The 21,825-nt window shown below is 34.9% G+C and overlaps 2 protein-coding genes across 4 annotated transcripts in view; one reads left to right on the forward strand and one right to left on the reverse strand.

Annotated features, from left to right (window-relative positions):
* Window positions 1-5,119, reverse strand: LOC106059905 (ufm1-specific protease 1-like). 2 transcript variants are annotated; one of them, XM_013217603.2, is made up of 6 exons: window positions 5,025-5,119; window positions 4,063-4,194; window positions 1,834-2,052; window positions 1,580-1,682; window positions 681-751; window positions 1-255 (listed from the first exon to the last, which is right to left on the reverse strand). In XM_013217603.2, the coding sequence occupies exons 1-6, from the start codon at window positions 5,025-5,027 to the stop codon at window positions 103-105; spliced, it is 681 nt and encodes a 226-aa protein (XP_013073057.2). In that variant the 5' UTR covers window positions 5,028-5,119; the 3' UTR covers window positions 1-102. The 2 variants fall into 2 exon arrangements, with proteins under 2 accessions (XP_013073057.2, XP_055888743.1); XM_056032768.1 differs by lacking the exon at window positions 4,063-4,194 and having other exon boundaries at window positions 5,025-5,089.
* LOC106059906 (protein LTO1 homolog) overlaps window positions 4,813-21,825 on the forward strand; it is a 21,870-nt gene continuing 4,857 nt past the window's right edge. Inside the window, exons 1-4 of one of the 2 annotated variants that reach the window (XM_056032769.1) lie at window positions 4,813-5,039; window positions 12,287-12,392; window positions 12,673-12,734; window positions 12,911-13,025. In XM_056032769.1, the coding sequence (XP_055888744.1) occupies window positions 4,957-5,039; window positions 12,287-12,392; window positions 12,673-12,734; window positions 12,911-13,025 (366 nt within the window). In that variant the 5' untranslated portion in view covers window positions 4,813-4,956. Of the gene's footprint in view, window positions 5,040-11,700; window positions 12,123-12,286; window positions 12,393-12,672; window positions 12,735-12,910; window positions 13,026-21,825 lie in introns of those variants that run through there. The other variant, XM_013217604.2, reaches the window with a different exon arrangement.

Below are 21,825 nucleotides of genomic sequence, written 5' to 3' on the forward strand. Positions count from 1 at the left end.
TGTGGGTTGGCTGAAACCACAATGAACAGCAACAAACAAGACTAATCTGGTTCAATGAATAAGCAAAGAGAATTTAGAGTAGTGTTCCTGTTGTAATGTAGGTTATGACTTGTTGGACTTGACAGGTGTTCTTGCTTGAGGTAAACAGAGATTATAGAAAGAATCTTCATGTAGTTCTGAGACTGGTAACCAATGAATGAATCCCAATTCCAAAAGATGCTTAGCTGAGTTAACAGTGCCAAAATAATGGGGATCCTGCCAGAAAAGGGAGAAAAAAGAGTTATGACATATATATAGACTATGAACACTATTATATGTCTTAAACTTTAAAGCATATTTGGATGAGAGGTTTTCGCAGTTGAAAATATTTTATGAAACTATACAACCTTGAATTTATCAGAGTAAAACCTTTTCAGTAGTGCATGCTTCTCTATTGTGCTTCCTCCATTCAGTGTTTTGAAGAATTTTCCTTTCTTCTATTTGGTTTTCTGGGGGAAGGGGGGTTCTCAGTATTGCAAACACCACTCCTGATTTTATTTCTAACTGTAACCTGTCCATTGTTTGCATTTATTCTTTGTTTTACTTGTGTCATTAAGTCATTTTTGTAATTTATTAGATAAAGATTTCTTCTTTATCAATCAAGTGGTAAGTAATTCTATATTTTTAACAATACTACTCACAGCAATAAGTAAAGCAGGGTTTTTTAATCTGACTCCAATGATTCCTTTTGAACTATTATCTGTTTCTCCTCCTGTAGTGGATAAATCACAAATATTATTTCTTTCATGTCCGTTAATCTTTTTTCATTCTGAAATCTACTTTTCAAAGTATTAGATAGCAAAAAAAAAAATGCATTTTCTAATTTCACCGGCTTCCAAACCAAAAAAAGTTTGTTGGGTTGTTTTTTTCACAGATAAAATTTAAAACCACTTATTCCAAGTTTTTTTTAATGTTTTTTTTTTAAATAAAGCCTCTTTAAATTAAAGTAATTAAGATGGTAATATAAAAAATATTTCGATAAGTACATATCTCATTGTTAAAACTTGACCTTTTTAGCACCATTTTTTTATTTCACTGTATAATTTTCATTAAATTCATGTGTTGTCATTAACATTGAATAATTTTGTGAAATTTCAACTTGATCCAACAATGGGAAAAGGGGGGGGGGGGGGGAAGAATTCACCCAGAGAGACGAATGGATTTAGTTAATATAAGTTTTGTAATAAATATAAAGTATGAAATTTCAAAGAACTACCAAAATCTGCCTAAGATTTGTTTCTTCTTTCGTAGTTACCCAATACCATTTTGGAAAACTTGTCAGACAAGTTTCAAAATAAAGATCATAGATTGGCCAATCATTAAAATAACAACAACATAAGGCATTTCCCAATTCAATCAAGGTCAGGATTTAGCCTTAACATATATAGAAGTAGTTTTATTGTGACTAAAGTTAAGAAATTAATACATATCACTTAGCCAAATAACATAGACAAACTAATTCTATAGAATCCTTTTTAACTTTCAGTTTCATATTAAAATGTTTAAAAAATGAAGTCATTTAGTGTACATATGAAATTACCCATCATTATGGGAGCTCCAACATTGACAAAATGATGAAAAATCTCGGAACAATATTGTTTGAACTGTGATCCTTTTTCAATGTGAATGATTTTGCAAGGAATCTGGAAGAAATGTTACTTGCAGAAAACTATAGAAAACATTCAAATTCCATCCGTATATAAACTTAACCTTTTTTTTAAACAAAGAACTAAATTATGAAATTCATTTACTACATAACTACATAATACAAAAAAAAAACAAAGACCAACTTACGTCATAGAAAACATCTAGACAGAGACATATTTCTACACTTCCAATCCACTGCTTAGAGTGTCTGAAATTGCTTGGCTTGTCACCAATGTCAACCAGTGCAGTCTGTATTTGGTTAATGCTTGGTACTGAAGTTGGGCTAGTAGTACCAGTAGCCACTTTGTTCAATGATTCTACCCATGAGCATAAAGTTTGCAGGGTTCTGTATCCACAACCCCAACCCTGAGGACACAAAGATTAAATGCTTTATAAATTTGTCAATGTCAAATTTTTATTTGAACATGCCATTTATTTCCCTTTTTTTTTTCAAGTCTTTACCAAAGCTTTTTCTATAGTTGAATTCTGAACATTCACTTAAGAATTTTTTTTTTCAAAGTTTGAAACTGTTAGTTTTTAAAATTTAAAAAGGCAAATGTTCCTAGCCTGAATTACTGAACTCAATCTGCTTTTTAAATTTACTAAAATGGCATTCTGCAAATTGAAATGTCATGAATCTGTACACTTGACATGTGTGCTGCACTAAAATTGAGTAAGGAATAAAAGAATAATAAACAAAACCATCTGACAGTTTTTGATTGGTTTTAATAAATGAACCATATTATAGTAGTCAATGGCCAATTATATTGAAATAATACTTCCTGAGAGATGAAATGTTATTATGATAGATAAGGACTTCTATTTGTAGACAGAAATAGACGGAAATCAATACTTCCCTGTTAGTTTTTTCTTGTTTTTAATTAGCTCTATAATTAATGACTAATATAAAGCAAGCTGTATTAATCTTCTTTTTTGAAATTTTGTAATTTGTAAGATATAAGGTGATTAATTTTCATTTTCAAAACAGTTTAAATTTAATAAGGACCTTGGCATTGTGTTTAGTTTTCAGCATAGTAATAGGAATCATTCAAATATTTGTAAACATGTGTGACACAGTAAATTATAGATTTGGCCCTCTTGATTATTTTGAATCTTGGATATAAAGGGTCTCCCCTCCGCCCCCCCCCCCCCCCCCCCAAATGTATACACAGTTAAAATATTTGTAAATTAGTGTTTATTATGATTTTTTAAAATATTTGAATATAATATTATTATATTTTTTCTGTTCTCAAACAAAAGCCCATTTTGATCCACACACTGCCGGCAATGCAATGGAATCTCACACATCATGAAGAAATCACATACATCATGAAACAATCCCCTTGTTACTTTGCCACATACATGTTCAATGGCTCCTCTCAATTCAACACCCATTGCCAGTTCATATTAATAGTGTAAACATTGTCTTTTAGGTGGAGGATATTTAATTATTTAAATTATCTACACATTTTTGGGGGACACCTAGTATATTATATAAGAATATATCATCATTTGAGTTGTGATGCATCAAGATAAATATAATTTAATATACAATAATACATTACAGGTAGAGGAAATTTCAAAAAGTTCAAATCATCTTATTTTTAAATACATCATCCACCAAGTTTATGCTTTATACTGATTATACTCTACAGATAATTTATTATTTACATTTATATTCAATATTCATGAACATATCTGAGAACAAAATAGAAAATACAGCAAAGATAAATATGGTCAATGTGCCACACAGAAATTCACTGATTTCCAAAAATTTTACCAGCTATGTAAACAAAAGAAAATATCATAGCTGTTGAAAAATGCACTATTTTGTGTCAACTTCAACAAAATGTATTTGTTTTTTAATTGTGTGCACAAATTTTAATGACATACACCATCACACCAATATTTACTTCTACATCATACTGTAATAGATTTAAGGGAGGCAACTAAAAAAAAGGGTTAACAGGAAAAGATCATGCATGTTTATTAGTAATGACAATAAATACAGTCAAGCCTTCATTACACTGAATCTAGTCCTTAGTTTTCACCTGTCCTTTCTGCCAAACTTCTTCCCAGACCAACAAAGCAAAAACACCTGTCCCACTGTCACTCCAGATTCACAATTTCATTGACACAAAAAATATCTCTTCCCTTTTGCAGTTCTAGAACTCCTTGATTACTTCTGTACAAGTCAGAAAAGGCTTTTCTCTATAAACAGTGTGTTCTTATTCAATGTTGATTGAATAGTGCTTTGGTGTGCACAATAAGCATCAATGCAGGGCAGAGTTACAATAATATTAATTGATTCCATTTATTTATTTAGTCATTAACAATGTCATGCGAATTTGATGCATCTAAATATAGATTTTTTACCCTGTCATCAACACCATCGCATCCATAATGGTAGTAAAATAGATCTCCACTACAAAAGACAGCATCATCATGTACAAGGAGCTTAAAAGCATCTGACAAATTCACTTTATATACAGCTTTGTTCATTGATTCCTAAATAATAAAAAATGTTTTTCAAATTATTTATATCTACTTATATAACACAATTTACACTAAAACACCTGCGCATTTTGAAAAGGTATATATAAGTCTATGGGTTAGAATTTAGAACAATTGACTTCTATACAAATTGTGAGATCACGTTTTATGTATTGCCCAATTTTTTTATGAACACCAGTTTTAACGTACTAAAAAAAAAAAAAAGCTTTTAGCCTCTACTCCTTCTTATAGACAGCTATTTTGCAGACTGTGCCAAGGAAAAATATTGTGCTTTTTTTTTTCTTCAGTTTTCCAGCACTGCCTCACAGAGTTTTGGTTATGATGGGCTGTAGTGGTAGTAAGGTTGGCTATATCGTGAGGTCTGCCTAAGGTGGATTAAGATGGGGCATTCAAATTCTACTTCTACAAATTCACAGAGAAAGCGATGGGAAGACAACATAAAAAGAATGGACAGAGCCATGACAAAAGACAGAGAGAAATGGAGAAAGACGGTCAACAGATTTTGTGTGTTGCTACAACAGACTAACTAAGGGCATATTGGTGAAGACATTCATCTAATTTTAATTATTTGAGAAAAAAAAAACTTAAAAGGCGAAAAACAGCAAAGCCCAAACTGATTCAGATCAAGTGGCACTAACTCTAGACTAGTCTAGATCCAGATCTAATTTGATACAGAAATTATCAGATTAAAGTCTAGATCTAGACTAGATATTCGGATCGTGACAACTGAACTTAATTCATATCTATTTAGATCTAATGACAAAAGGTTCTTTGGTGAAAATGAAAACAAATTGTGATGATACAGATATATTTCATTCAGTTACCATGACTGAGGACGTGTAAGTTTCAATGTTTTTTTGACAGTACTTTTAATGAGTTTTATTTTCAATAAATGGATCTGAGAATGCTCTCCCCTCACTTTACAGAAGTACTTTTTTAAACAGTCAGCGAGTCTTAGACTATCTAGATTTAGATTCTTTTATAGATCTAGATTAGAATTGATTAGATCTAATCTGTGTAGAGTGTAGATCAAAGACGACAAAGATCTATAAATCTATTTACTAGACTTAGACTCTATCTCATGTTTATAAAATATTTATGCTTATCTTTAATTATCTTATCATAAATCATAATAAATGTAATCTATACTCAAGACCAAGACTAAAACTATAACACTTCACTATATATTTATTATAGTATTATAGATCTTATTCTAGTACTAGTAGTTTATTTAATCGGGACATTACATGAAATGATGAATAACAAATCTGGTAAACCCATATGATTTTCGCAGTATTTTATAGAAGATCAGACCTGCCTACCGTTACGCAAAATGCGTATTCGTTACGCAAAATCTCCCAAAAATGACCGTCAGTACGCAAATACGCATTGAACCCGTCGCGTTACGCTTTTCGTATCCTTTTTCCCCCCTCTCTTGACTAGCTTACGAGCGGTCACGGAGGTCACGCTAAGCCATTTTGTTTTGTTGGCCGGGGGGAGGGGGAACAGAAAAGGTGGGGGAAAACATTGTGTCCAGATCTATACGTTGATTGGTTCTTAAAAGTCTAGAAATGAAGAACGCGAGAGTGAGGGAGTGGCGGGTTGGTACCAGGTTGGTACTATTAGTTAGCTGATACACCAACGTGACTTTTTTTTTTTTGTAAGTTCATTAGTAGAAATTAATTATGTTGAATCCCTGATTCCCGTATTCATTTGTATAGAAAAAAATATCGAAGTGCTATCGATTCAAAACACATTGAGTGACATTGTAGATATCTAGTCTAGATCTAGATCTGGATTCTAGATCTAGAATCTAGATAACTTGTTATACAGGAATAGATCTAGCTAGACATTACGATTGATGATTACGTTATGTCATGAGTCTCTACATTACTCTACAATCTAGATCCAATTTAGTTGCAGTATGATTTAGATTGACTAGATCTAGATCGATAACATCTACTACCATCTAATCTAGATCTAGACTAGATTAAATTCTTAGTCATAGTATATAATAGATCAAGGATGAAGGTAGGCTTATGAAAGTTTGGAGTAGACCTACGTTTGTAGCGGATCCACGGCATCGCTAACACTCTTGAGCCCAGATCTAGAGTAGATTATATTCATTATATATATAGACATAGATCCAAATCTAGTCTAGATATCATCTCTATTGTCGTATTGATTTAGATTGTAGATCTAATCATGACATCTAGATCTAATATTATATATATAATATATATATATATATGTATATATATATATATGTATATATATATGTATATATATATATATGTATATATATATGTATATATATATATATATGACAAAATAGTGGTTCGCGTAAGTGTTACGCATTCTGGTGCCAAAATACGCATTTTGACCATCAGCGTTACGCATTTGGACTTTTTTTGGTAGGCAGGTCTGGAAGATAATACTATTAGCTATGAATAAGTCTACTAAACTGGTAAACCCCATTTTCATCTCAGCCTACTTTCATGTGAATCCAATGCACTACATTGTGACTACATCAGTGATACAAAAACTAAGATTAGTAGGTCATAACCAGCTAGTAACATTATAATATATTGAAACTTATTATACCTGTTCTAGGTAAAACTTTACATCGCAGGACCCTTATGAAGAATGTTACGCAAGTGGCAGCACCGCGCTGTCTATCGCTACGGTAATCAGGTCACAAGGTCACTACCGGCTAGACGGTGTCGGTAGTATCATGTAGGCCTAATAGTTCGTGATAGATCTAGTCATTCGCTAATGATATGAAAACTCTGGATCTATATTATGTAATAAAAAAAATATTTAAAAGGCTATAAAAAATAAATAATGAGAATGAATTAATCTTTATTTTTTTAATTTGTTTTTTTTTTTGTTTGTTTGTGTCACAAATGTATGGTACCGTTATCCTATATATGTACGGGTTATAGGCCTATATTTATATATTTTTGCTGACACTATTTTTTTTTTTTCATTTGTAATGTTTTACAGACCTAAATTATTATTTTTTAATTTATTGATTTAATGTAATTTTACTTTAAAATTAAAGTAAACCATAGTCTATGAAGTAAACCAATCATATTGGGTTTCGTATATGTGCAACATATTCTTTATTTTATTTTATTATATTTATCTGAAATCCACGCATTTTCAATAACAGTAGCTAGATGGGTATACCGCTAGATGTTTATGAAGAGTAGTGTGTAGCCTAACATATGCTCGCCCCTCCTCCTTTCACATTCTGGACTTGGAACCAGACAACGGAGGAGTTACCGGCATTTTAACTAAAATGTAACTGTTTTTGTTTTTTTTTATATTTAAAGCCGGTAGAGGAGACATATGCTATACAATACAAAGGCTCAGTGCTGATGTAAATGAAATAAGTTGCAGTTGCATTTAAACCGTATAAACGAATATAGATATAAAAAAAAGAGATGAAAGCTAAGCCTAAACTAGAAGATGTTCAAATATAAGAATATTTGTGATTCAGTTCTAACGTGTGGCTCTCAAGCATAAAATTTAAGAAAGTAGGCCTACACTGGAGTCACAGTGGAAAAAACACGCTAAAAATTTACCCCACAACTAAAAAAAATCCAGTTTCATTGAACAGTGGTCTTATTTCTGCCAGATCTCTACAAATGTTTTTTTTTTTTTAATTATTTCAAGTTGTGAAATCCACCGTAAAACATACAACGCTCAAATATTAATTGTATAGAGGCTTTTGTGTAAAGAAAGATACATAGATTACCATGACCATGATGTCCACTTTTGTCTTCGGGAACCGATAATAAATGAGCGCTCGGTATTAATTTGGGATAGACATAGTTTCGAGCTACATCATTAATTATATGTATGAAGAATGATATATTTAAACTATATCGACTACTTTTATGTCCACATAGACTTCGCAAATGTCATATTGTATCCGAATCAATCAGGAATAAAAAATTGAAAGCGACGATGCGATGTTCACTGTTGGATAGCTTGATAATAAACTGCCCTAACTAAAACGTGGACACATGACTTAAGACAAACAAACCAATCATGCAAATCTGTCGTGACGATCCATGGTGGAGGCTAAAAAGGTCGAAACAATCTATCATTGCGCAGTGTAAAACGGGGCACTGCCCTGTTGGTGCTTACTTTGCTAGGTTCCGGCCAAATTTTGATGCCCGTTGCCGACACTGTGGAGAGTCGGTGGAGACAGTGGCGCGTCTCTTGCAAGAGTGTATGCAGCTCCGAGAGCTGCGGGATAGTTTGTCTGCAGTCACTTAACCTGTATGGGAGCTTGAAGGTACTACGCCTAACAGAAGAGTTTCTCGCCAAGGCTCTACGGGAGGACTAATCCTTCCAGTCTTGTTACCAATTGGGGTTCATCTCAGGTGCATAGACATCGAATGTTCATACTCTTGTGTGGCATGACTTCCACATGGAGATCACAGATTTTTCTGCATCGTAGAAGCCCATTAGAGTGTATCTTGCTATCAACTTCTACGAGAAGTTCAGATGACTCGTGCAACTTTGATACACTCTTGGGCTCTCCAGCTACTGCCTTAAATGCATTGTAGATGAGAAAAGGTCTCATCTTTGTTAGGCTTTTCCCCTCTTCTGTACACCTGGCCACCAGAAATGATAGCCTGATAGAGTTTCTTGTGCCCTCCTTCTTTCTTTCTTCCTTTCTTGCCCAGACATAAATCTGGGGCAAGTAGTTTTTTTTTTCTGTTGTCCATAGACAATTGTGGCTGTTCATCACTTGTGCTCCCCACCCGCCATCGAGTCCAACAAGGGTCGAGCCATTCGGGTGTTCAGAATGAACCCACCAGGGCTATACCGGTGCTATTTTCCATACTGATTCTCGGTGGACACTATCAAACGCTTTCTTAAAGTCTACGAAACTGATCGTTAGCCATTATTGGTTCTCAATACTTTGTTCTATGATATTTCGTAGAATGAAGATCTGCTCTGCACATGTTCTGCCTCTTTGGAAGCCTGCTTGTTTATGCTTGGACAAAAGTATTCAAATGCCCTGTCTTTCACCGTGACTGAGCAGGGCCTGAGATATCTGCGTTTCACCACCTATATACCCGGCAAATTCAGTTGATTCATAATGCTCTTGCTCGTATTTTTTTATTTATTTATTCCAAATCAACGTTTTGACTCGTACGAAGTTGAAGAACTTTCTAATATACCTTTTATAGTGCAAAGAATTGCAAGCCTATTATTAGATGTACATGGTTGGCCATCATCATCTCATCTCTGCCTGTGGTCCCTTATGGGACATAGGCCACCAGCCAGCTTCTTCAAGGCGTCTCGGTTCTGGGCGTGTCTCTCCAACTGTCCCCACGTCTTGCCCATCTGCTTGACATCTGCTTCCAAATTGCGGCGCCATATATTCCTGGGCCGTCCCTATCTTTCTCTTTTTAAGTCTGTCGAGTATGATGATAGTCAGTCTGTTGTAAATATTATCCTTCTCTTCCTCTTCACTGTCATTTGTTGTTAAGACAATATCTAAGTTAATCCTCTTCTTCACTGAATGGAATGAGGCTGTTATTATCCGTGGTCCATGCGCTTCTCATCCTATAAGTGCCCCCTGAGCCCGCTTAGACAGCATTATACCATAATGTGTAATTCTTGGAGGATCGTGTTTCAAATCAGGAACTTTGAAACTGGATACAGCAGCTCCCTGATTGACCCTTTAGGTCGATGACCTATGCTGGTAGCTCAGCTCGACCAGCCGATTGACTCAGAGCGGGCCATCTGGGCTACAGGACTAGAGGAACTTTGAACCATTTTTTTGACGCACCCTGTAGTTTACCCTTACGGCTCAGGCCCCCCCCCCCCACCCCCACAAGACACGCGCCCAGGTCCCCGCGCACTGCTGGATTTGAATTTTTTCATTCACTCCAAGCACACCAAAGGTTACCTAATTTAATTGGCGTCTATAAACCTTTGCATTTTATACTAGGTTCACAAACTAGAAAACGCACAGCTTTGTAAACATTTTATAGAGATTTTTGGACGTGTATCTTAGTTTATTTCGGCTTAGCTTAGTCGAGGAGTAGAGAAAATCTCAAATATTTGGAAGTAGCCTATTCCGTAAAAATTTTACCTACTTATATGATGCTAGGGTCACTTGACCTAAACAATAAAGAACTTGAAAAACCAAACAGCGGACCTGGAAGAAGATGGATCTCCAGCTGTTCGGCGCCAGGATTATCCGACCTTCACCATCATCAGTACAAGGAACGTCAGGACCATTTACGAGACTGAGAAAACTGCAAGTGGCAGCAAGATGAGAAACATAAACCTTCATCTTAAGAATCAGCGAGTCAAGTTAGACTCTCTCCAACTGTCCCCACGTCTTGCCCATCTGCTTGACATCTGCTTCCAAATTGCGGCACCATATATTCCTGGGCCGTCCCTATCTTGACGACTACAGGTATAAACAAATAGTTTGAGAACATCGCACAGGATGGACAACAGAACAAACTGAGCGTACTGGTACGAACCTCGCCGATAGCGAAAGAAATGAAGTTGCCATAAAAAAGGGGATGCACAAAAAAGCAGCCCTGTTAGATAGCCCTAAAACAGGAGCATTCAGACATACGAACAGTGGCTAACTTTGCCGCTTCGGGATCGGCTTACTTAGTAGGATCCGATTGTTCGTGGACTCAAAAAGAAACACAAACTAGTTTTTCATGTGAGTACATTATTTACATCCTTTGTCTTTCAAGACAGAAGGAGACATATTACGGTCGGCAACTTCGTCATGGTTAACAATATGTCCATTTGTAGCGTACTCGTAATATAAAAATCCAGTTATGGATTTACGGCAGTACGTCAACCCTGTGCCTATATTTCCGCAAACATAAAAATATACAAAATACACATTTTTTGCTTGCATATTTAATAATTATAATTATTTTTAAAGTAGAAAAATAAGATTACATATTCTAAAAAAAAAACGAGAGCAGAAAAAAATGTATTTCAATACGTATTTTAAAGAAACAAAACAGTTAACACACGATTAGATTTATCACGATTAGATTTATAATATTATTTTTTTTAGCAAAGATACGTAGGTCTGTAATTAATTAATAATATATTAATAAAAATTCCCCAATTAAAAACATAAAATACCATCTAAACATTAATAGTTATTCCAAGAATAAATTGTACAAAAAAATCTAGATCTATATTACATAGATCTACGATTTAACGTACTAAAAGAAGAGAGAGAGAGAGGGCAGTGACCGGGCGCGCTCTGCGCGCGAGCAGGTGAGGTCACGTCAGTACGTCATCATACGTGCGGATAGACAACTGCCAAATAATTGACCTGAAAAACTAGGGTCCTGCGATGTAAAGTTTTACCCCTGTTCTAAGCTGCAGATATACATAAATCATTGTGATTAGGATTCTCCTGTAGTCTTATCATTCTATTTAAAAAATAATAAATTAATAAGTATTAAAAAAATGCCTCATGAAAATAGTACACAAATACATTTTAAAAGGTCCTACATAGAAGATGAAATGACAGTCCTTCCTTAAATTTTTTTTTTCAAACATTGTTAAAATGTCTTTACTTGGTTAAAATGATAACTGTTGTTATTTATATGCTCCTTAAAAATTAAATTGAATTCCTTGGAGCCCCATTGTCAGCATGTCACTCCCACGGGATGATGTCACAGGTCTGCACCAGTACCACCCTCTGACAAGTAGTAGAATCTATATGTAGGAATGTTGAAGATACCTCTTGCAGAGGCTCACATAAGTTTGAGTGTACTCCATGTGGATCCTCTAAACTTTCTGTGATATTGGTGGAGGTGTAGTCAAAAGTTTCTTGCCCAAGGTACATATGCTGTGTAGTGTTTACCTTTGAAACCTGTTACAGGTGTGTCTCCATTCATGTGAGTCTTTGGTACTTTCTCAGTGGCATATTTGTTAATTTATTCATCTAATTTTTGTTTAGCTTCAGTTTCACCAGAAATAATGTTGCCAGTTAAATTTTTCTGTTCTACTCCTATTGAAATTGTCATCTTATTATTTCTTTTTTTTTTTAACTTTGATTTAGGTCATGGCAAGAAGGTTATAAAGTTGGTTTAAGTGAAGGTAATAAAAAAGGCTTTCTAGAAGGCTATGGACTTGGAGCAATAAAAGGCATTGAGCTTGGAGCAGAGGTAGCTCTACAATTATTCATACTATCAGTTCTTCTATACTATTGTATTGTTAAGTGTTGACCTCAGTGAACCCTTCTCTTCCAAAATGTACCATCTACTGTTTGGTAATGACATATAAATCTGTATTTAAAAAGAAAACAGCAATTATATAAATAGGCCTAACTATACAATCTCAGATGATGGCTAATGTTTTTGGTGTAATAGATATCAATATTTTATCAATTGTATATTTAATTAGTTAATATTGATCTAAATTATACAAGTTTTCATTTATTTACAGGTTGGATTTTACACAGGATATGCAGCAAGTGTTTTAAATAAGCACAGCTCATCTGAATCACGGTAACAAGCTCTTTTTTTTTAATTGGATGCTTATTCATTTGTTTTTGTTTTCTGTTGTTTTTTTTTTAGTTTTTTTGTTGTTGTTGTTTTTTATTCCAAAATATCTAAATTTCTGCAATTAAACCAAAAAAAAAATAATTCAGAAAACACATTTTAATTAATTGATTTTTTTGCAGCATTGCTAAAGTTTGTGAAGCAATCTTAGATCTTGGTAAAGATTTTCTGAACCTTGACCCAACTAGTGAAGAGCTTTCTCTTAATCTGAGTAAAATAAAAGGAAAATTCAAACAGGTAAAAAGGATTTTAGAATTGTGAAATATTGAACTACTTTCATCATTAACTCTGCTGCTACTTCTGCCTCTGTATGGGAACTAACTAGATTTATAATTATAAAGAATTTTCAGATCTCTCACTTATTATCATTAAGGTTAATTTTGAACACAGGGAATAAGCTTTAGCTGTACATAGTGAAAGTGTATTGATATAGATGGAGTGATTGAGACACAAATTTAAAAGAGTTATTTAGTTATAAGTCATTTAAATAAATTTCAAAAGACCTTTAATAAACAATGTGCATTCTTGCTATGGATATTTTTGGCCATAAAATATTAGTAAATTGAAATCCCTGCAACATAATTATATATTATAATGTATATAATTTAGGGATTATTTGTATTATTGTATATTTTAAAAGTTGAAGTAGTTTTATCTAAATCTATATGCAAAGTAATGTGATAGTACCCAATATCACATGTGCAATGGGAGGTTTGACTATTGAGTTGTATATCTGTTGAGCATGTCCTATAGAAATCCTGGAATTCAGGCAATAATTGTGACTTGAAAGTTTAATAGATGATTCACAAACTCAAAAATAGTTGTTTTTTTTTTCATATTCTTCTTTTTACTCATCCAGAATTTCTGAAACACTATACATCTGTGATAGGTTCTTTAGATACTTTAATAGTTTTCACCATTTTAGGGACCTACACTTGAGGATTTGATTTTAAAATAATGAGTATTTAGCACTCTTTGTCTCATTCTGTTGTGTCTGGTTCTGAGGCGAAAGATTAGACGTTGATCTTGTCGGGATAGCTTATTATAGGCTATTAGTTTCTTCATTTCTTCTGGATATATTACAATGTTTTGAACGTGTATAATTTATTGCTAGCTGATTTTTAGATTAGATTTTTATACCATTGACTAATATCATACTGGACCTCCCATGCTTATTCTGTAAGCAGTAATATCATACTAGATTTCCCATACTTTTTCTGTCAACACTTATATCATACTAGGCTTCCTATACTTTTTCTGTAAACTCAAATTTGCGAATTAATTAAATTATTTTTACCTACTGACATCAACATAATAATAGGGATGTTTTCCTGCACACAACACTCCAGGAAAGCGCTCGGGGGGGGGGGGGGTCAATACAAGAGCTATAATAACACCCTTAAGAGCTCCTTCAAGGATTGTGATATTGACATTTAAAGCTGGGAAGCACTAGCTCTTGAATGCTTTTCATGGTGTGAAGCTGTGAGTGTCTGAGTCACAAAAGATACAAAGCAAGGAGAGTGTCAAGACTCATTTTCTCTCTAATATATGTATGTGTCATGCTAAATGTACCCAAGTCCTGGACAATACCATAATGACACATACAACAACAAAATAAGATTCAGAATGCCACTTTATCGACATATAACATGTTTAATTACATTATTTGCACTATAATACAGAAAAATAGTTAGAGTTTACACTTAGACTATATATCCAAAAAGTCCAACTGTCCTGGACTAGGAACAAAAAACACACTCTGCCTTATCATGAGTTTACATTGTGTTCAACAAAACATCTCACCAAATAAAAACAACCCAAAACAATAACAGTTTTGAAATCAACAACCTGAATTGCCCCCCTTCTCCTCTACAGTAAACAGGAGACCCAGGCTGACCAGAACTCAGTCCTGACATTTCTCCCCCCTCTAATTTTTGTCTGTTTCTGGGTTCATTTAAAACAGACAAACTTCCAATAAAATTTTCCAAACGTACATATATCAACATGCAAACAAAAGTAATCTTGGTACTAAAACATAGCCTACAGTTTGTAAAAAAAAAAACCCACAAAAAAAAACGATGTATCCACATGAAGTATCCACATGAAATGTCAATACTATACACAACCTGCTAGGCAATAATAATTATATGTATATATATATATATATCAACATGTAAACAAAAAAAAATAGTCAGTGAACAAGCATATTTTCCGAAATGTAAATGTTATATACAACATACTAAGCAATTATAATTATATATATATATATATATATATATATATATATATATATATATATATATATATATATATATATATATATATATATATATATATATATATATATATATATCAACATGTAAAAAAAAAATAGTGTGCAAACATATATTCTACCTTTTGTAAAGGCGGTTAATTACATATCCCCAATCCTAGCAAACAAATAACTTTGAAATGAATAGATATTAAATGTCAGTTATCTGTAATCAATGTCATGTTGGTCTATTCTGTTAGTCCTAGATAGAAAGTCAGCAATTACATTTAGTTTGCCCTTTAGATGTTCTACATTAAAGTTAAATGATTGTAATGATAGAGCCCAACGACAAATTCTATTATTCCCATATGTTGCGCTCTTCAAAAAGGCCAGTGGTCTATGGTCACACTGAATTGTGAATTTAGCGCCATATAAATATCTGGACAAGCGTTGCACCCCCCAAACAATGGCAAGGCATTCTCTCTCTATTACTGAATACCATTGTTCTCTGGGCAACAGTTTTCTGCTCAAGAACTTAACAGGATGGAATATTCCTTTTACTTCCTGCAAAAGGCAACATGATATGGCTATGTCCGACGCGTCTGTTTGCACAATAAATGGTCTATTAACGTCTGGTAATTTCAGTATAGGATCCCGTGTCATGCACATTTGAATTTTTCTTAATGCCCGGTCACATTCTGGAGTCCAATTGACCCTCGTCTGTGTCCCTTTTTTTAACAATCCAGTAATTGGAAATACTATTTCTGCGAACGCTGGAATAAATCTGCTATAAAAATTAGCAATACTTAGCAAACATTGAACCTCTTTTTTCGTTTTTGGTGCTTTTATATTTAATACCTTGTCTCTGTTATTGGGTTCTGGGTAAATGTTTCCTTCACCTACAATATTACCCAAGAAAGTTATTTTAGGATACGCGATTTCAAGTTTGCTTGGCTTGATAGTAAACCCATATTCTTTTAGCCTGGACAACATTCTCTAGTGCTATTAAGTGTGATGACCAGTCATGCCCGAATACACAAATGTCATCAAAATAAAACACAACATTTTCCAGTCCTTTAAGAATGGTCCTAACAGTCCAATTAAAAAAACTAGGAGAATTAAGCAGACCAAACGGTAGATATTTAAATTGAAAGTGACCACTTGGTACCCTGAATGCAGTGTACTTCCAACTATTCTCTTCTATTGGTATTTGCCAGAAGCCTTTTGTTAGATCTATCTTTGTAAAAAATTTGGCACTATTAAGTTGTAAGAAAAGATCTTCTTGGTCTGGAATAGCCTCTGCGTCAAATTTGGTAACCGCGTTTAATTTCCGAAAATCTATGCAAGTACGTACTGTTGAATCTTTTTTCTTAACCAAAATGACGGAAATGCATAGGGCGATTGAGACTCTTCAATAATGTCCATTTGAATCATGTTCTCTATCTCCTTGTCTAAGACATCTCTCATATGAATAGGAACTGCGTATGGCCTCAGTGTAATAGGCTTTTCTGTTGTGAGCTCAATGTTGAATGATTTAACCTTCGCTTTACCCGGTATATCAGTAATTATATCTTTATACTTCTCAACTAGCGTCTGAATCTGTTCTCTTTGGGATTCGGTTAATTCAGTATTGATACTAATATGTTCCCTGGAATTTGTACTCTCAAGAGTAGGTAACTCAGTAACTTCATCCTCTTGGTTATCATCTTCCTGGTCGGTTACAAGGGACGCTATGCACGCATGTAATAATTCTTCCCCTTGACCCCCATACAAGACATGAGACACACTTCCCGAGAGTTGTAGATCACTATTTTCCTTACCCGTACATTCCGTGTTGTTTTTTTTCATGATATTTTACTAATCTGTTAACATGAAGAATTTTTACTCGATTGCCTTTCTTTATTTTTACATTAAACTTGTTAATTCTTTTTTCTACTTTATAAGGCCCCTCCCAGTGCAAGGCTAACTTATTCTGTCTCTGTGGTTTCAGTAAAAGCACAGAATCACCTGTTTGAATATCTTTTTCTTTGCTATTTCTATCATAATACCTTTTATAATTTTCCTTACGTTTTGAGCTATTATTCTGAGCTATTTGACAAGCCACAGCCAGCCTACTTTTTAGGTCTAATAAATAGTCAAACACATTCTTTATTTCTGGTTCTACCTGTTGATTAGTAAAAAGATCTTTTAGAATTGACATAGGCCCCCTGACTTTCCTTCCATACAACATTTCATAAGGGGAAATGTTAGTAGACTCATTTGGTACCTCTCTGTACGCAAACAGAAGTGCATTTATAACTCTATCCCAATTCTTAGGTTCTGCTTCGGCCGTCTTTCTCAGCATGCACTTCAAAGTCCCGTTAAAGCGTTCTACGCCCCCATTTGACATGGCGTGAAATGGTGTTGATTTAACAATCTTTATTTTAAAAAACTGACATATTTCTTTGTATAATTCGGATCTGAACTGAGATCCATTATCAGAGAGTATCTGTTCCGGGAATCCTATTCTAGTAAAAATAGCACTTAGAGCTTCTATTACTACTGGTGTTGTTGTATCAGGTAGTGGTATAGCTTCCGGCCATCTTGTTGCCAAATCAACCAACGTTAAAATGAATCTATTCTTCCGATCTGTCATTTGGAGTGGTCCTATGATATCAATAGCAACTTTAGCAAATGGAGTGGAAATAATATTCATGCGCCCTAGTTCTACCTTTCCAGCTTTTCCTGGGTGTCTACCTCTTTGACAAAGGTCACACATTTAATGTATGTTTTTATATCTTTATCTACCCCAGGCCAAAAGAAATGCGAATATACCCGATACCTGGTTCTATTTATAGACATATGTCCAGCTAAAGGTGTAGAGTGTGCTATTTCTAATATTAGTTCACGTCTATTCGTAGGGATTACAAGTTGTCGTTCTATTACCCCAGGGGTATCTTTTCTCTCAAATTCTTTGTAAAGTAGACCTTCTTCCACTATAAATGATACCAATCCCTTTTTCTTATCTTCGACCGTTCCTGCTTTCGCCTTTTCCCATAATCTAACTAACGAACTATCATTTCTTTGATCCTCTCTAAAATCACTGTCCAATTCCATCCACTTACTTAAACCAATCCTGTCATTATCTTCCGATTTGACCCTATTGTCTTCTGCTTTCGCCATTGCCCTAGTAACAGCATTCCCATATAAAAATGCTTTAGCCTGATTAACATTTCCAATAATAATATCTGCTATTGGGTCCTTGAACATGACCGCTACAAAGACTCCTTTTAAAAATGGAGTATCAATGTCTATCCAAGCAAGTGGATACTGAAAAGTTTGTCCATCTATTAATTTTAAAGTGAAAAACCCATCTATCTTCTGACTTTCTTCTATCAAACTTTCTCGGACCCCAATTATGCTCACCCCTGTATCTCGTAGGACAGATACCCTTCGATCTCCTAAAAATCCCTCAACTATTTTCAATCCACCAACTGATTTATCTTTATAATCTAGGAAATTAAATGTATCAGTGTGACATGCAAACAATCCCACTTGTTGCCCCCTTTCTGGTAATACTCTTAGTCATTGCTGTGTTGGACCTCTATTCTCATTTATCTTTACCCGACACCATCGAGCAATGTGTCCGCCCTTTCCACATCTATAGCATATCACTTGTGTACCCTCTGTGTTTATATTATTCGGGCGATGACTGTTAGATTGACCAGTGGCACCAAAAGCTACATATGGGATATCGTTACTAGTTACTTTGTTACTTCCCTTTACAATATGTGTGGAGCCTTTCGTGGCATCTCTAAATTGATCAATACAGTCTAAGACCTCTTGGGCTGAAGTAGGCTTTGGTAGCAAAATATCTTTCAGGGCCTCAGAAGATAGCACACTGTAAAGTCTGTCTCTCATTATAAGGTCAATTATACCGTCTACTGTCATTGGGGTTTGTGATGTTTTAAGCCAGTTGTCAAATGTCCTTTTCAAATGGACATAAAAATCTTTCATATCGTCCGTCTTTGGGGAAAGTTCATGCCACAGTGTTCGGCAGGCTTCTTCTGTGAGTTGGGCTTGTTTTAGGAGCTCCCCCTTAACAAAATCATAGTCAGTGTTATGTATCAGTTTTGTTTGTATCATAAACAATTTTAGTTTTTCATTTAACTTGTGAGTGAGGACAAGTGGCCATCTTGTCTTGGGTATGTCGTTAGCAGTAGCAGTCGTTTCGAACAGTTCTAAGTAGAATAACAAGTCCTCGTTGTCTGTCATGCATTTTAGGTTTTTGTCTAACTGTTTATTCTGTTGGGGGTTGTCGTTAACTGTCATGTCTTTCTTATCCATTTCATGTTGTCTTGCTAGTTGTTTGTCCTCCATCTCTCTTATATGTCTTCTCTCCTCTGCTTCCCTTGTCAGTCTATCTAAGTCAATTTTCTGTTGGGCCTCTATAAATTTCTTTAACGTTTTGCCCTTAAACCCCAACATCTGAGCCTGGGCTACTATCTCCTCAAATGGACGAGGTATAAACTCTGACATTTTCCTAGCGCAGTGTCCTTTATTACAATATTACCTCACAAAATGATATACATACAAAAACAATTAAAGCAAAATTAAAATAATACTAATACCTCAGCTCCTACTTATGTTGTTCAACTGGTACTCCAACAGGTTAAAGACAATAGTCCAAGGTTATCCAATAATGTGATTTCTCTTAGTCTATTTCAGGTAGATAATCCAACTGGTAATCCCAACATGGCTTTATACCTACGCGCAGTACCGGTACTTGGAATGTATCACAAAAGTTAAATTCATATAATTATTATATCCAGCAGTAGCTTCTTCAGTATAATCCAAATAGAATGTACCACAAAAGTTAAATTCATATAAGTAGATAATCCAACAGGTAATCCCAACATGGCTTTATACTTACGCGCGGTACCGGTACTTGGAATGTATCACAAAAGTTAAATTCATATAAGTATTATATCCAGCAGTAGCTTCTTCAGTATAATCCAAATAGAATGTACCACAAAAGTTAAATTCATATAAGTATGAGATCCAGCAACAGCTTCTTCAGTATAATCCAAGGAATGAGCGTATTGGTAATCCAATTATGAGGAACGAAATTGGCCATGCATATACACTTATGTTTAGACGTACGAAGGGGTGCTACTATTACTTGCTAATAGTGAACACATTCGGCATGTTAAATCATTATTATTAGATAGTAACAGCCTAAAATACAGACGACGAGTTTCCGCTCCTTAAGGACTTGAACTCTTTCATTAGTACACACTTGGAGATATGCGCTGTCTGGGTGCAGCAGATACTTCAGGTTACTGTACTTAGAGATATGCGTTGTCTGGGTGCAGTAGATACTTCAGGTTGCAGTACTCAGAGATATATGCTGTCTGGATACAGCAGATACTTCACTGGAGTTTGATGCATCCATCGCATGTAGTTGTTTTGGACAGGCCCCCAAAATGTCAAGACTCATTTTCTCTCTAATATATGTATGTGTCATGCTAAATGTACCCAAGTCCTGGACAATACCATAATGACACATACAACAACAAAATAAGATTCAGAATGCCACTTTACCGACATATAACATGTTTAATTACATTATTTGCACTATAATACAGAAAAATAGTTAGAGTCTACACTTAGACTATATATCCAAAAAGTCCAACTGTCCTGGACTAGGAACAAAAAACACACTCTGCCTTATCATGAGTTACATTGTGTTCAACAAAACATCTCACCAAATAAAAACAACCCAAAACAATAACAGTTTTGAAATCAACAACCTGAATTGCCCCCCTTCTCCTCTACAGTAAACAGGAGACCCAGGCTGACCAGAACTCAGTCCTGACAGAGAGTGGCCAGCATGAAAGAGTGCTGATTAACAAAAGCCTGAGAAAAGAAGCAGGCCTATCTGCAGCTGACCAAACCTACCTATGCCACATTTGCAATCGGACATTTAAAGCGAGGATCGGACTTCATAGTCATCTTCGTGTTCAGAGGAAATGAGAAATGTGCTCATCCCCTACCATGAGGGAGGAGCTATATAATAGGGATGGCACGACATGGCCTAAATTGTGCTGATGTGCCTAAAACCAAAACAGCAAACAAATATAATAGGGATGTATGACTGTGTGGCATTGACAATTTGGCATCCATCAAGGAAGCTTGAGTTTGAGTCCCAATTTGAACTGAGTTATGTTTGCTGTGTGCCTAAAGGCAGGACAAAAACCTCCTTTATACATCCCTCTCCCCAATGTCTACAAAATAAAGACCAAAGCATACTGAGCATGCTAGAGAAGGAAAAATAGTCCACTGAAAAGTCATTGAAACAAAAGCAGCATAAAAAAAATTAAAAGGACCATGTACAATTCTGTTCTTTTCATGGAGCAGAATCATATTTAAACTAAACTTTATAGGTGTACCAAATTTAATTTTACATACAGGCATGGGCGTAGCCAGGATTTTTTTTCAGAGGGGGTTTTGATCCCCCACCCCCCCCCCACCCCACCCCGCGAAAAAAAATATTTTTATATGTATGTATGTGTGTGTATATATATAATCTTTATTACATTCTAACCCATCATTCTTTCGGAAGACGCTTATTGTGCCCTAGAATAGGTTCTTCATGGAGTTAGTGGGAAAATTGTAGACTCCCCGCCATTGCTACCAATGGGATCTGGGGGAGCGCTAGGAGCTCCCCCAGCACGGGGCGGAGCCCCGCCGCCATGCACTATTTCTGATATTGAAAGCCAACAAAATGCATATTCTGAGGTATCT

The sequence above is a fragment of the Biomphalaria glabrata genome, chromosome 6, assembly GCF_947242115.1.
Source record: "Biomphalaria glabrata chromosome 6, xgBioGlab47.1, whole genome shotgun sequence".
Taxonomy (NCBI): Eukaryota; Metazoa; Mollusca; class Gastropoda; family Planorbidae; genus Biomphalaria; species Biomphalaria glabrata.

What these genes read in the sequence shown, in the direction of transcription:
- LOC106059905 (XM_013217603.2), bottom strand. An exon ending in GTCTAGATGTTTTCTATGAC is followed by an intron (nt 1,683 to 1,833) that starts GTAAGTTGGTCT and finishes CATTTCTTCCAG; the next exon opens with ATTCCTTGCAAAATCATTCA. An exon ending in TGGAGCTCCCATAATGATGG is followed by an intron (nt 752 to 1,579) that starts GTAATTTCATAT and finishes TATCCACTACAG; the next exon opens with GAGGAGAAACAGATAATAGT.